Genomic DNA, 13,066 nt, shown 5'->3' on the forward strand with positions numbered 1-13,066 from the left:
TCTGTGGACAACACACTGTTCTGTGGGTGATCAGGGAGGCCATGAGCCACCCCGTAGCTTGAAAGACACTCTGCCTTATGGTCCTGCTGCTTCCTTCAGAAATGCTAAAACTCCACCTACAGATACGAGATGCTCATCCTAACCCCTGGAAGATAACCTGAGCATCCTAGGAGTAGAGATTGTATCAGCAACTTGTTACACACCAATACAAACCAAGAATTAACACCCCATCTTCATTGCAATCAGGAATTTATGGAAAACACCAAGTACCAGGAATTGATGCAATAAATGAAAAATAGTTACAAACATACTTTCAACTACAGCTGCAATTGAAACTCTTCTGCTCCTGAAGGTCCTACCTCAAGCAGACATCTCCACTTCTCCAAACACATCTGTCCATGCAGCTTAAACAGCTCAAAAGCTGCCGACTGCTAAAGGAGCAGCAGAGAACCAGCACCCAAGCAGCCCAGCAGCAGAATGAGCTCCCCACCTGGGGACTGGGGCTCAAATACCCTGAGCCCCGCCCACCCCTTCCCACAATCCCCTGGGAAAGGGGAGGGGTCAATCACCCCAGGCCCCACACACCACCCTTATCAAATCACCTGGACCCTCACTGGAAGTGACAGCACCTGCACTCCTGTTGGGCTCTGTCAGACATTGTTGGTTTTTGTGAAGCCCTGTGAGACCTCTTGGGGTCTATCAGGCTCTGTCAGGCTTTGATGGGCTCTGTAGGGCTCTGTCGAGACCTGTTGGGTCTGTCAGGCTCTATCAGGTTTTGGTGGGCTCTGTAGGGCCCTGTCGAGACCTCTTGGGGTCTGCTGAGCCCTGTCAAGATTTCTCAGGCTCTGTTGAGACCCCCAGGGCTCTGTCATACACATTGGGGCTCTATCAGGAACTGACAAGATTTGTCAGGCCCTGACGGGTCCTGTTGGGCTCTGCCAAGCTTTGTCAGGCTCTGTGAGGACCCGTCAAGCTCTCTCGGGCCCTGTCAGGCTCTGTTGGACTTTCTCCAGCTCTCTCAGGCCCTGCCTGGCTCTGTTGGTCTTTCTTGAGCTTTGTCTGCCCCTGTCATGCCCTGTCGGGTACATGGCTCAGCAGGGGAGGGGAAAGAGTTGTAGGTCTGTAGGCCACACCCCCTGCAGGGAGCCCACCAATGGGGGTGGAAGTGTGGGTCAAGGGGGAGGAGCCCAGTGGGGAGGGTGGGGTACTTGGAAAGGGGGTGGGGCCTGGTTGGGGCACACCCCTTCAAGAAGGCACATTGGGGAGAGCTTGGGAGGGAGGTGGGGTTGGCAGTGGCCCCACCCACACCTTCAGCCCCACCCTCAACCCTAAACCCCACCCCCAAATCCTTCACTGGAAATGGAAGAAACCAAATGCTTAAGGTTTTTTTACATTATTTAATTTTATTGGGTGAGAATTGGCCCCAAAACCAGGTTAAAAATCCCCCAACATGGCCCTGGGGGAGCAACGTCAGGATGGCAGCGGCACAGCGCTGCCCTTTTCCAAGATGGCCGTCAGGGGTAAACAGAGCCACAGGCCCCACCACCCACCTTGGGCCCCACCCCAAAATGGCCACCCTAGGCAGGCACCGCCCACCTCAGCCCCACCCTTCCAGCACAGGCTTGGCAGCCATGACAGCCATGGCCCCGCCCACCAGCAGGGACACAGCAGCCGAGATGGCCACGCCCATCAGGGCAGCCACCTTGTTCCCATGGGCAGGGTGCAGGGCCACAGGAGCAGCCGATACAGCCGGGAGCTGCCGCCTGAGCTCGGCGCAGACCAACAGCCCCTCCGGCAGTGCCAGCATGGCTGCCAGCCCTCCCCCCCCAGCCATCTTGGATTCCAAGCAGGGTGGCGCCCAGCAGCCATGCTGTCCTCATTTTGTTGTGCACAGGGCCCCGTGCAGCATCGCAACCCAGGACAGCTGGTGGGGTGAGGGGACCCAGGAACGTCGATCTATGGGCAGAATGCAGCAGCTGTGGGGTGCTACATATCAATGGGCCAGAGTGCTGGAAGTATATGGTGCTGCAGAGCAGTGCTGTGGCTGTATAGGGCAGACTGGATCTGTGGGGCACTGCTGTGGGTCTATGGGGCAGGGTGCAGGAGCTAGTGCGCTGTAGGGCAGAATTGCTGGCCTATGGGCTAGTGGGAAGAAGCTATGGTGTTTTCTGGGACAGTGCTGTTGATCTATAGGGCAGAGGATCTATGGGGTGCTGTAGGGTTACACTGTGGGTCTATAGGGCAGAGTGAACAAGATATGGGGTGCTGTGGGACAGCACTGTGTGTCTATGGGGCACAGTGGAGACTTAGGGTGCTGTGGAGCACTGCTGTCCATTTATGGGGCAGAGTAAAAGCAGCTATGGGGTGCAGTGACTCTATAGGGCAGAGGGGCTATGGGCTGCTGTGGGTCACTGTGTGGGTCACTCACCTGTAGGGGGTTCAGCCTCTTCAGGGGTGTTTCACACCACAACAACCCCATTGACCCCACAGCCCCCCTGACCCCCACACCGCCCCATAGACCCTTGTGACCCACCCATAGTGGGCAGTGCAGGCGCAGTCAGGAGGGAAGGGTGGTCAGGTGGACAGAGGTGTGGGGCGCTGTGGGGCAGCACTTTGCACCAATGGGGCAGAACGCAGCACCTACAGGCTGCTGTGGGGCAGCTCTCTGGGTCTAAGGGGCAGAGTAGAGTCCTGTGCGGCAGCACTGTGGGTCTATGGGGAAGAGTAGAGTCACAATGGGGTGCTGGGGGGCACTCCTGTGGATGTATGGGGCAGAGTAGAGGAGCTATACGGTGCTGTGGGGCAGTACTGGGCATCCATGGGGCAGAGTGCAGGAGCCATGGGGTGCTGGGGGGCACTCCTGTGGATGTATGGGGCAGAGTACAGGACCTATATGGTGCTGTGGGGCAGTACTGGGCATCCATGGGTCAGAATGCAGGAGCCATAGGGTGCTGGGGGGCACTCCTGTGGATGTATGGGGCAGAGTACAGGACCTATATGGTGCTGTTGGGCAGTACTGGGCATCCATGGAGCAGAGTGCAGGAGCAATGGGGTGTTGTGAGGCAGTGTTGTGGGTCTATGGGGCAGAGTGTAGGAGCCATGGGGCATTGTAGGGCAGTACAGTGGGTCTATAGGCCAGATGAGCTATAGGGTGCTGTGGGACAGCACTGTGGATCTGTGGGGCAGAGTACAGGAGCTATAGGGTGCTGTAGGGCAGCACTCTGCACCCATGGGGCAGAGTGGAAGACATATGAGGTACTCTGTGGCACTGCTGTAGACATATGGGGCAGAGTGGAGAAGCCATGGGGTGCTGTGGGATAGCAAGCAGGAGATATAGGGTGCTGTGGGGCAGTGTTGTAGATCCGTAGGGCAGAATGGAGGTGCTATGGGGCACTGTGGGGCACTGTGTGGGTCACTCACCTGCAGGGTGTTCAGCCTCTTCAGGGGTGTTTCACCCCACAACAACCCCATTGACCCCACAGCCGCCCTGACCCCCACACCGCCCCATAGACCCTTGTGATCCCCCCCCGCCCCATCCCCGCCATGGTGTGCAGTGGAGATGTGGCCAGCCGGAGGAGGTGGGGGGGGCGCACAGTCAGCAGGAGTGCAGTGGGGGGGGCACGGGATCAGCCGGGGGGCGGGGGGGCACAGTCAGCCGGAGTTGGGGGGGGCACGCGGTCAGCCGAGTTGCGGGGGGGGGCACGCACGGTCAGCCGGAGGGGGCGTGGCCAGGCTGCCTTCGCTGTTCTCTGCGCAGGAGCTGCAGTGGGAAAGGGAAGGAAAGGGCCGTTATTTGTGTCACAGTCCTGGGAAACAGCCCCAAATCCCCCCGCTTCAACATTAACCGAGTGAGCAAATTAACTGCCAAAAAAATGGATCTTGAAAGCTTCTTTGAGCACAAATTATCCTAAAAACAGCCCCAAAATGAAGTAAATTGAATTTGAGACCAAACAGCCTTAAAAATCTCAAAATCCCGCCCAAATATGGTCCCTCACAGCTTTATATAATAAGATATATATGTAAAAATAGATTAGATACATTACATAGTAATTATACATAATATATATAGTATATATTAATATTTAATGAATATCATTACAATAGTATATTATAGATATCATTATATTACGCCATTATATATTAATTATAAATTTCATTACATAATATCAATGAGTATTAGTTGATCAGTTAATTATATCAGATTATATATTATATATTTCTACTATTCATCATATTATATCGTTTATAGTAGCATATTGCTATACTGATTTAGTCTATATATTTACTATTAAATTAAAATTAACTTTAATAATTTAAATTTAAATTAAATTAAAAATAAGTTAAATTAAATTAAAATATAGAAATAAATTTTAAAATGGAATGTAAACAATTACGTGGGTTTAGGGAGGCGGCGACCAATCAGCGCCTTTCTCTCCTCAGAGGCAGCGACCAATCAGCGCCTTTCTCTCCCTCGGAGACAGCCGAGCGGGGCTGAGCCGGGGGAGGCTTTCCCGCCAGACGGCACCGGCCAATCAGCGAGCGTCTCCTCGGCCCCCTCAGCGTGAGGGAGAGCGGGACGGGGGAGACAAAATGGCGGCGGGTTAAAAAAGCCGAACATGTTCCCGCTTAAATATTAATTCAGTAAATTATATAAATAAATAGATTTTAAAGCTTTTTTTGGGGCCAAATCAGCACCAGATCTGGGACCCCCAGCTCTAGACACGTTCAATGAAGTGAATTCAGCCCTAAAACCCCCCAAAAAGCAACGAAATGCCCCTCCCGGCTTTAAATACAATAACTTACACACTTATTTCAACAACTACTTACATTATTTTAACAATTAATAATTTAAACAATTAAGCGGCTTTAGGAGCCTCAGAACCGCCCAAAATGCTCAAAAAAACCCTCATAAAACCTCAAAAAGCCCCGTTTAAATATAATAATTTAAATTAATAAGCGGTTAACAGAAAAAAACGCATTTGGACTCGCAATCCTGGGAAACAGCCCCAAATCTCCCCCCGGGCTTTAAATATTAATCTATTGTATAAATTCTTATCAATAAGTAGATTCAAAAAGCTTTAAAGTCGCAAATCGGCCCCTCAAACTTTAAACGCGTTAAATAAACCTTTCAAAAAGCCGATTTAGACCCCAACGGCCCCAAAACGGGTCCTCACAGCGCTAAATAATTGAAACAACTCAGCGTCTTCAGAAGCCCCGCACCGCAGTGAAATAATAAATCAAATAATAAACCAACAATTAAATCTTAGGAGCCTCAAACCCGCCCAAAATGTTCCAAATAAAACCTCAAATAAACCCTTTAAACATAACAATTTAAATAAATAAGGGCTCTAAAAAAACCGATTTGGACTCAAAATCCCGGGGAAAAGCCCCAAATCTCCCCGAGCTTTAAACTTTAATTCTCCTGATAAACCCTCAATAAACAGGCTTCAAAGGCGCCTTCTGGCACAAATCGGCACCCAAAAATTACGTAAAAACATCTTTTAAAAGCCGAATTAGACCCAAACCAGCCCCGCTTGCTGAGAAAAGCCCCGAACCGGCTCCTCCCGCGTTCAACACAACGATTTAAGCCGCTAAAGCGGCTCCGGGAGCCTTAATCGCCCCCCCCCCCACAAACCCGCGGCTTTAAAACCCCAGTTCCGATCAAAACCCCCGGATACACCCCAGCCCGCCGGTCACTCATTAACCCGCCGAGCCCCAATTAACACCCGCACGATAATTACCGCCCTGACCCGCCCCGTTAACTGATTCCGGCCGCCGTTCCTGCCGTTCTCCGGTTTCCCGCCGCGGGGGGGGGGGGGGGGCGATGAGCTCGCGCTGCCGCTGCCGCCTCCGCCTTTCTGGTCCTGCGCGCGTTCTGCGCCGCCCCATTTATTACCTCGTTGTCCCGCCCGGTCCCGCCCCCCGCCCGCCCTCCTGCCAATGGCCGAGCCGGCCCGTCAGCCGCGCTGCCCAATCAGCGCTTCGTTGCTGTGGGCTAACGTCGGCGAGAAAACGCCGACCAATCAGCGCCTTTTCTACCTCAGGGGCGCTAGCGAATCAGCGCCTGTTACTGGGAGGGCGAACTTCGGCGGAAAGTGACCAATCAGTGACTTCCTCCCCTCAGCGACACGGTGACCAATCAGCGCCTTTCTCCCACCCCCTCGGAGAATCCCTCGTGGGGATGAGCCAATGGACGACTTCCGAGGCTGACACTGTCAGCCAATCAGCGAGCGCCTCCTCCCTCCCTCGGTATAAAATAGCGAATGAGAGCAGAAGGGGGAAACAAGATGGCGGAAGAGAAGACATCGTGGCGGCATGCAGCGGCGATTGAGGAGGAAGGAGGAGAGTCGGGGCTGGGCGGAAAACCGGCGGCTCCTCCGGCCGTGGCAGCAGCAGCGATCGGGGGATGTGGGGGCAAAACCGGCGGCTCCTCTGGCCGCGGCAGCAGCAGCGATCGGGGCGTGTGAGGGGGGGAAACCGGCGGCTCCTCCAGCCGCGGCAGCAGCGATCGGGGGGTGCGGGGGGGAAAACCGGCGGCTCCTCCGGCCGCGGCCGGCACGTGGCTTCACCGGCACCGCGGCTGCGAGACCGCGCGCTGTGGGGCTGCGGGGCGGGTGTGGGGCCGGGGGCTCCAGGGGTCCCGCAGCGGCGGCCGTGGGGCGGAATGGGGCGGCTGTGGTGATAGCTGTGGGGCACTGAAGTGGCTGCTGTGGGGGCTCTGCAGAGGCGTGTCTGGAGCTCTTGCGGGGCAGGAGCAGGGCTGCTGTAGCGGTACCTGTGGGGCAGCCATAGGGCTGCCATGGGGTTACTTAGGGTCACGTATGGGTGGGGGCGCCGCGCGCGCAGCTGGGTGTAGCCCCACCCACGGGGGTGGGATCTGTGCTGAGGGGCGTGGACTGGGAGGACACGCCCATTGGGAGGCCCACCTGGGGGAACTGGGCAGGGGGTGGGGCCTCCGTGTGTCACACCCCCATAGGAGGAGCCGCTTGGGGTAGGGAGAAGGACACGCCCAAAGAGGGCGTAGCTTAGGAAGGGAGGGGTGGAGCCGAGAGTAGGGTGGGCTCTGTACAGCACGTGCTCTGAGGGGGCGTGGTTTAGCAGGGGCTGAGTTTAGGGGTGGAGCCGCGGGCGGGGCTTCGAGGCATTATGCTGCTGGGAGGGGTCTGTAAGGGACACGCGCCTCGGGGAGGGCACAGACTGGCAGGGGCGGAGCTTGGACGGGGGGGAGTTGGGGGTGTGGCTTTCTCAGACCACGCCCTTGGAGGGAGAAGCCGGACTGGATAGCACACTGAAAAATTAAAATTAGCTGTTGTTAATCACATCTAGTTTGATGTCTTTTTATTTTAACTCAGAGGTAATTAATAGCGGTCATGTTTTTGCACAACCCCAAAAAAGCTGTGGTTAAATTCAGACTGTCATAACTGTTTTCTAATATTATTTTACATCTAAGTATCTTTTAGTGTTCTGTTGGGAATCATTACTGCCTGGGAACTTTTTAATACCTCTGTTTATAAACAGCCACTACTTCGTGGTTCCTTTATACTTCTCTTTAAAAAAAGAAATGTAACGTTTTGACTCTGTTTGGTTCTGAGCTTTGTTGCCTCCCATCTCATGGCTCTGTTATAATTTAAATACTAAACACTCCCGATCACTTTCCAATGCTGTTTAAAATCTAAAGCTTCCTCACTTTGTTTCCTATGCAGTCATTTGTGTCTGCGGTTTATTTCATAACGGTTGTTCAAATGAAGCTACCAATGACTCCACATTAGTTTTCTGCCTTTATCATTTAAAAGGAATTCCAAACAATGTGTTTTTTAAACTAGCATTCAGATTGGGAACAACTGCTGCCTACTTCACCAAGTAATAGCTGAAATTAAATTTACTTCTTGCTCATGTCTATATAATTTCATCTATTTACACTTTAACATTTTTATCATTACATTACTACCAGGCGGATTTACTAGCACACATTATTTTTTATTGTAGATATAAACTAGAGGTTTTTTTCTCTACAGGTATTACTTCCAATTAGTGCTCCAGCATTTATATTCCACTCTTAAATTTTACTACATAAATTGGGGATTATTACTGTCTGCCTTGGAATTACCTTGGAATTTCCAGGCAAACCCACCGCAGCGCCTCGACGTGTCAAGATTGTCGGTGCCGGCTCCGCCAACAACGCGTCCAGCGAACGCCGCGGTGCTGCCGGGGCTGCGGCAGCGCGACGGAACCGACCGGAGCGCGGGGAGGAGACTCAGCCCAGCAGGTACCACACGTAACGTGGAACACCGGGCGGCCCAACTTCATTTCAAAGGAGGAACACGCACACAGAGCACAAAGGATGCTGTTCTGCACGAGACGCGCTGTCCTTAGCAGCTGCACAGCGACGCTGTCTCTGTGATTGGGAGATCTGGTGGCAAATGAGGGAGCTCTGCACGTTGCACCTTTCAAACCTGCACAGAGTCACACTTCACCCCGCAGGTGACACCAGAAACTAGGAAGCCTCCAAAAAGAATTTACAGCCCCACACCCGAACCAGCTGCACTCACCTCCACCACCAATCCTGCTCTACACACACCTCCTTCTCCTTCACACACCCTTCAACAGCCAGATCCACAGCCATCTCCTCACGGTCATTCACTGCACTGAACGCAGCAGGGTAGGGGTGGAGGGGAGAGAAAGCTAAAGGAAATTTTTTAAAAACTCCCTGTGTTTCTTTCAGTGGCATTTTTGGCGTTATTTTTGTTGGGGGCCGGGGCACATGTTGGGGTGTTTTTAATTAAGGAAACTGCTGTTTCAGCCTGCAAGTGAAAACAAACCACACGCACAAGGCTGGACACGGTCAAAGCAGCCCCAGCTCGTTCCGCAGTCGCTGACAGCGCGTCCATTCAGCCGTCTGCCCGCCCTGACGCGCTCCCCCAGCGCACCCGGCTGGACACACACACGTGTGCTGGGGAACTCGGACCAGCGCTGCGGTCTGGGGAGGAGTGAAGGACGAACCAGAAATAGATCCTGCAAGAATCCGTCTCTAAAACACTGTAGATCAACAACGACAGTTGTAAGTCACAGACACTCCTCCTTTTCTCTCGGACTCTCACAACAGTAATAAGTAAGTCCTGAAGGATGGAAAACACCAGGATAGGCTGGGAACAACAACAAAGGTAGGTAAAAGAAGGTAAATGGGGGCTCTCAGGGGCCCCAAAAGACAAGCTCAGCTGTCCTGAGAGGAGCAGATGGGAATCAGAGGAGTCCTGAGGGGATTGGGGTGGGGGCTGTCCTGGTTTCATTAAAAAACAAGTTTCTCTTTCAGTGAATTTGCCTGTCAGCTAAAGCTTCATATTAGCTGCCTTTTCCTGGAGAACCAGATACATACATGTTTTGATAAACACTGCAATGGAATGCTTACTTGTTGATAAGGACAGATTCACATCTTGCAAGAGGAGCAACAAGAAACAGGTGACCAACAAACTGACCAACCGTGTATAACATCCCCTTCACATGAATACTTCATATAGAAGTGGCAGATCATGAGGATCTTGTCCTCTTTGCCCCTTTTCGTCCCTTCTGCTTATGGTGACATTAGGAGAGGACCTTGCTAGTCGTCCCTGCAAACTGAGGCCTACTGAGAGACTGAATCCAGCTCCGGTTGGCTGCAGAGTCCAGTCCAGGACTTCAGGTGCTGGCTCTGCAGTTGCTGAGACTTTCAGGATTGGTTTTGTATTATTTTCTCTACTCTTAAAATAGCATTAGTAAAACATTGTCAGTTTTTCCAACTCTCTTCTCTCTGTCCTTCTTTCCCTCCGGATCGCCTGTCCTGAGTGGGAAGGGGGGAGAGGGAGGGGCAAAAGGGGGAAGTGGGGGGGAGACGGGGTTAACAATACATCTGCCAGGGTTTTACTGTCACCCCGCAATCTAAACCCTCGACAGGGGCCAACAGATGGGGGTCCTGAGAGGAAACAAGAGGGGAAAATGAGGCCTCTGGGATGTGACAAGAGCAACTGGGGAAGTTTTGAGGGGAAGAGAGAAAAGAGGGGAATTTAACGGGGCAAAAGGTCAAACAGGCACCGTGATGCCACCAACGAGCCTGCAGGGACCCAAAGGCAGGCAGGGTAATCGCAGAGGAACTGGGAGGAAACGGGTTTCTGAGGGAACAAGGTGGCGAGTGAGCTTGTGAGGGGTCCAGAGGCAAAGGGATGTGTCCCGAGGAGAACAAATAGAGAGGTTCTTACTCTGAGAAGTTGTCCTTGACTTTGTTCCACCAGCAGCCGTCCTGCGGTCTCGGCACAGCCTGGGGATCCCTGACCCGCACCACCACAACCTTTAACAGCACATCGGGCTGCTCTAGAACCGCAATGACAAACAGCAAGTACTTCTCTAGGACAGCTTTGATGTGGGATTATTCTGTTTTCTCTGCAACGGACAGGGAGAAATTTCTCCTCCTGCACAGCTCCCCCTCTGAAACACAGGAATTCCACATTAGAGTTCCGCGTTGGGGCGGCCGGGTGCAGCGCTCGCGCTTTAGGGCATGCGCAGTACCCAGCCCTCGACGCCCGCCCCTCTGGCAATCTGATAGGCAGACAGAATGGTAACTGACGTGCCTAGGCAGCCAACCAGCGCTCCGCTCCTCCAGCCCTCCAGCCCTCCCGCGCCATCTGATTGGCCCGCTCTGCATCCCCAGGCTAATGGGGAAAAAAAAGCCTAGAATTCAAACCCAAATTTAAAATTGCACGTGTCTTTTCCAAACAGAAGGAGCCTGTGATTCCACAAAAAAAAAGAAGGGCAAAGAGCAGATCAGCTTATCACAGAAAGACAGGGACAGGGAGCAAGACAAGGTGACACAGAGAGAGGGAGAGAGAGGTAAAAGGGACGGAGAGGCCAAAATAAGCGCTCCACAGCCTCCCCTCCCTCGCCCCGACCCCCGTTTCCCCGTTAACTCCCGCTACCCGCCCCGAGACCCCACGGACGCGTTTGCCAGGGAGGCAGCTGTTCAAACGGGATTGAGACGGCGCGCTCTGATTGGCTGCTTTCCACCCCGCCGCGCCGTCCTCCTATTGGATGCTCCTTCCCGCGTTCCGCGCCCAGGTGCCCGCCTCAGCGTCGGACCTGACTGAGGACTGCACCATTTGGGCATGCGCAGTACACAGACCGCAACGCCCGCCCCCCCGGCAACCTCATTGGCTGCCTACGCACAACAATTGCCATTCTCCCCGCCTATCGGCGCTCCGCCCCTCCAGCCCTCCCGAGCGATCTGATTGGCCCGCTCTGCATCCTCACCCGCCTCGTCTGTCTTCTTCAAGCAAGTTCTGTTTCAAGCACAGCCTCTCCTTGGGGGAAAAAAAATGCCCGCTCCGAGCTCCCAAACACCAGGCAGCCGCGGGGAAACCACTGAAAGCCAAGACCCACAGCGGCAACGTCGAGTGCCATTTGGCTCCAATTCCGATCACGCGCTTAAAAGCCTCTCTCGGCCCTACCCACGACTGCTCCTTCTCTGGAAGGACAAGCTGAACGTCCTAAACCGAAGGAACGCAACTCCACTGGCAGCCAATTTGCCTCTTCTCCGGCTTCCCCGCGGAATATCTTGTAGCGCCCTCCAACTCGCAAACGTTCTTCCCCAGTCCACGGCCCCAGAGACGCGGCATCTCCCGAGCGGCGAGCGGAATCGACCGCGCGGGATTTTCTTCACGGCGCGGAGAAGGCCACGCTGGCTAAAAAGCAGGCCAGAGCACCTGAACCCGTCTGCCGCCCACGGCCTGTGGCCCAGAGACCGGGAGCGCCCTGCCCGAGGGGCCGCGCGCCCCGCGGCTCCGGCCGGCAGGTCTCTCTCCCCTCCGCCCCCCGGCACCGAGGAGGCGCTGCCGCCGCCTCGCCCGCGCCCCCCGGCAGCGGGGCCGCCCCGGGAGAGCCGGGGGACCCGCCTCGCCGCCGCCCCCGGGAAGGGCGCGGACGGGCGCGGGTTTAATCCCCGAGGGAGAGAGAGGCCGGGCTCCCCGCGCTCACCTCCCCAGGGAAAGCGCGGCCAACGGCCGCTCCAGCTCCGAGCGGCTCCCGCTCGTTGCCGCCGCAGGTCACTTCGGCTCCGCCGGACGCGGCCCCCGGGCAGCACGCGCGCCCCCTCCGTCTGCCGCAGCTCTGGCTCGTCGAGGCCCCCCGCCTCCACGGCTCCCTCTCCCGACGAGCTCTGTGCAGCAGCCTGGGCTTCCCACGAGGTCACAGACCCACCGCTGCCAAAAGAACGAGGACTGGGATTAACCCTCCTAAGGAGCCATCGAGGGAGGGGTGTCGTCTACACACCAATGGGGACCTGACCCCCGTCGGGGGGGACGGACACCGGCACGCACAGACCCGACCGCGAACCCCCGCGGCTCGATCGGCGTCTCTGCCCCCCCCCTTGCCGTGCGCTGCAGTACCCGAGTTTCGCCACAGGGCGGCAGCACCGAGGCGCGCCGCGGCACCGCGTTGGGGCGGCCGGGTGCAGCACCGCGCTGTGCCCGCAGCCTTTCCTTCCTTGTCCAATTTATACAACGGCCTCGGCTCCTCAGATTCCGCCAGGGCTGCTCTCCTCGCATTACCACCAGGTGGTTCCCCAATCCCTTTCCCGCGAGCTAAAATACCCCCTAACGGGCTCTTGTGCAGAGCACCGCTACTACGCCGTCCTCCCGTTACGCGTCACGCAGGACGACACGGCTCATCTTGTAACAGAGACAAGCAAGAACTACGAACGCTTCTAGCGGCACTCCACAGGCAATACTAAAACCTGCCCACGACGTACCGCCCTCACAAGTTGTGCTCCAAGTTTATCCCGCCCTCTCCAAAACAAAACAATTCCGGCACGCGGCTCAAGTCCGTCTAACGCTCAGCGCCGCGATCGGGACGCTCGGCCACACGGGCGGCTTCACGGCGCTCGCGCCCCTTGCACGCTAAAGCCACCGCAGCTTCCGCTGTAGGTTTTGGCGTTCGAGTGCACAGTCAGAGCCGAGGCCTATCCGAGAATCAAACCGAACTGCGGTACGCCTCACCGCTACGTACGGGGCCGGCTCTACACCGCGACGGAGCGCCGGAACAACCG

At 55.3% G+C, this 13,066-nt stretch overlaps 1 protein-coding gene across 8 annotated transcripts in view; it reads right to left on the reverse strand.

Annotated features, from left to right (window-relative positions):
* Positions 1-1,377: 1,377 nt before the first annotated feature.
* The window catches only part of LOC135580679 (uncharacterized), a 31,247-nt gene continuing 19,558 nt past the window's right edge, over positions 1,378-13,066 (reverse strand). For 2 of the 8 annotated variants that reach the window (XM_065077278.1, XM_065077277.1), the window contains 5 exons: positions 10,230-10,455; positions 8,829-9,036; positions 8,550-8,682; positions 4,395-8,410; positions 1,378-3,760 (listed from right to left, as the gene is read on the reverse strand). In XM_065077278.1, coding sequence (XP_064933350.1) covers positions 8,149-8,410; positions 8,550-8,682; positions 8,829-9,036; positions 10,230-10,455 — 829 coding nt within the window. In that variant the 3' untranslated portion in view covers positions 1,378-3,760; positions 4,395-8,148. Of the gene's footprint in view, positions 3,761-4,394; positions 8,469-8,549; positions 8,683-8,828; positions 10,203-10,229; positions 10,456-13,066 lie in introns of those variants that run through there. The other 6 variants (XM_065077281.1, XM_065077280.1, XM_065077279.1 and 3 more) reach the window with 6 other exon arrangements.

This window comes from Columba livia, chromosome 12 (assembly GCF_036013475.1).
Source record: "Columba livia isolate bColLiv1 breed racing homer chromosome 12, bColLiv1.pat.W.v2, whole genome shotgun sequence".
In the NCBI taxonomy this organism is placed as follows: domain Eukaryota; kingdom Metazoa; phylum Chordata; class Aves; order Columbiformes; family Columbidae; genus Columba; species Columba livia.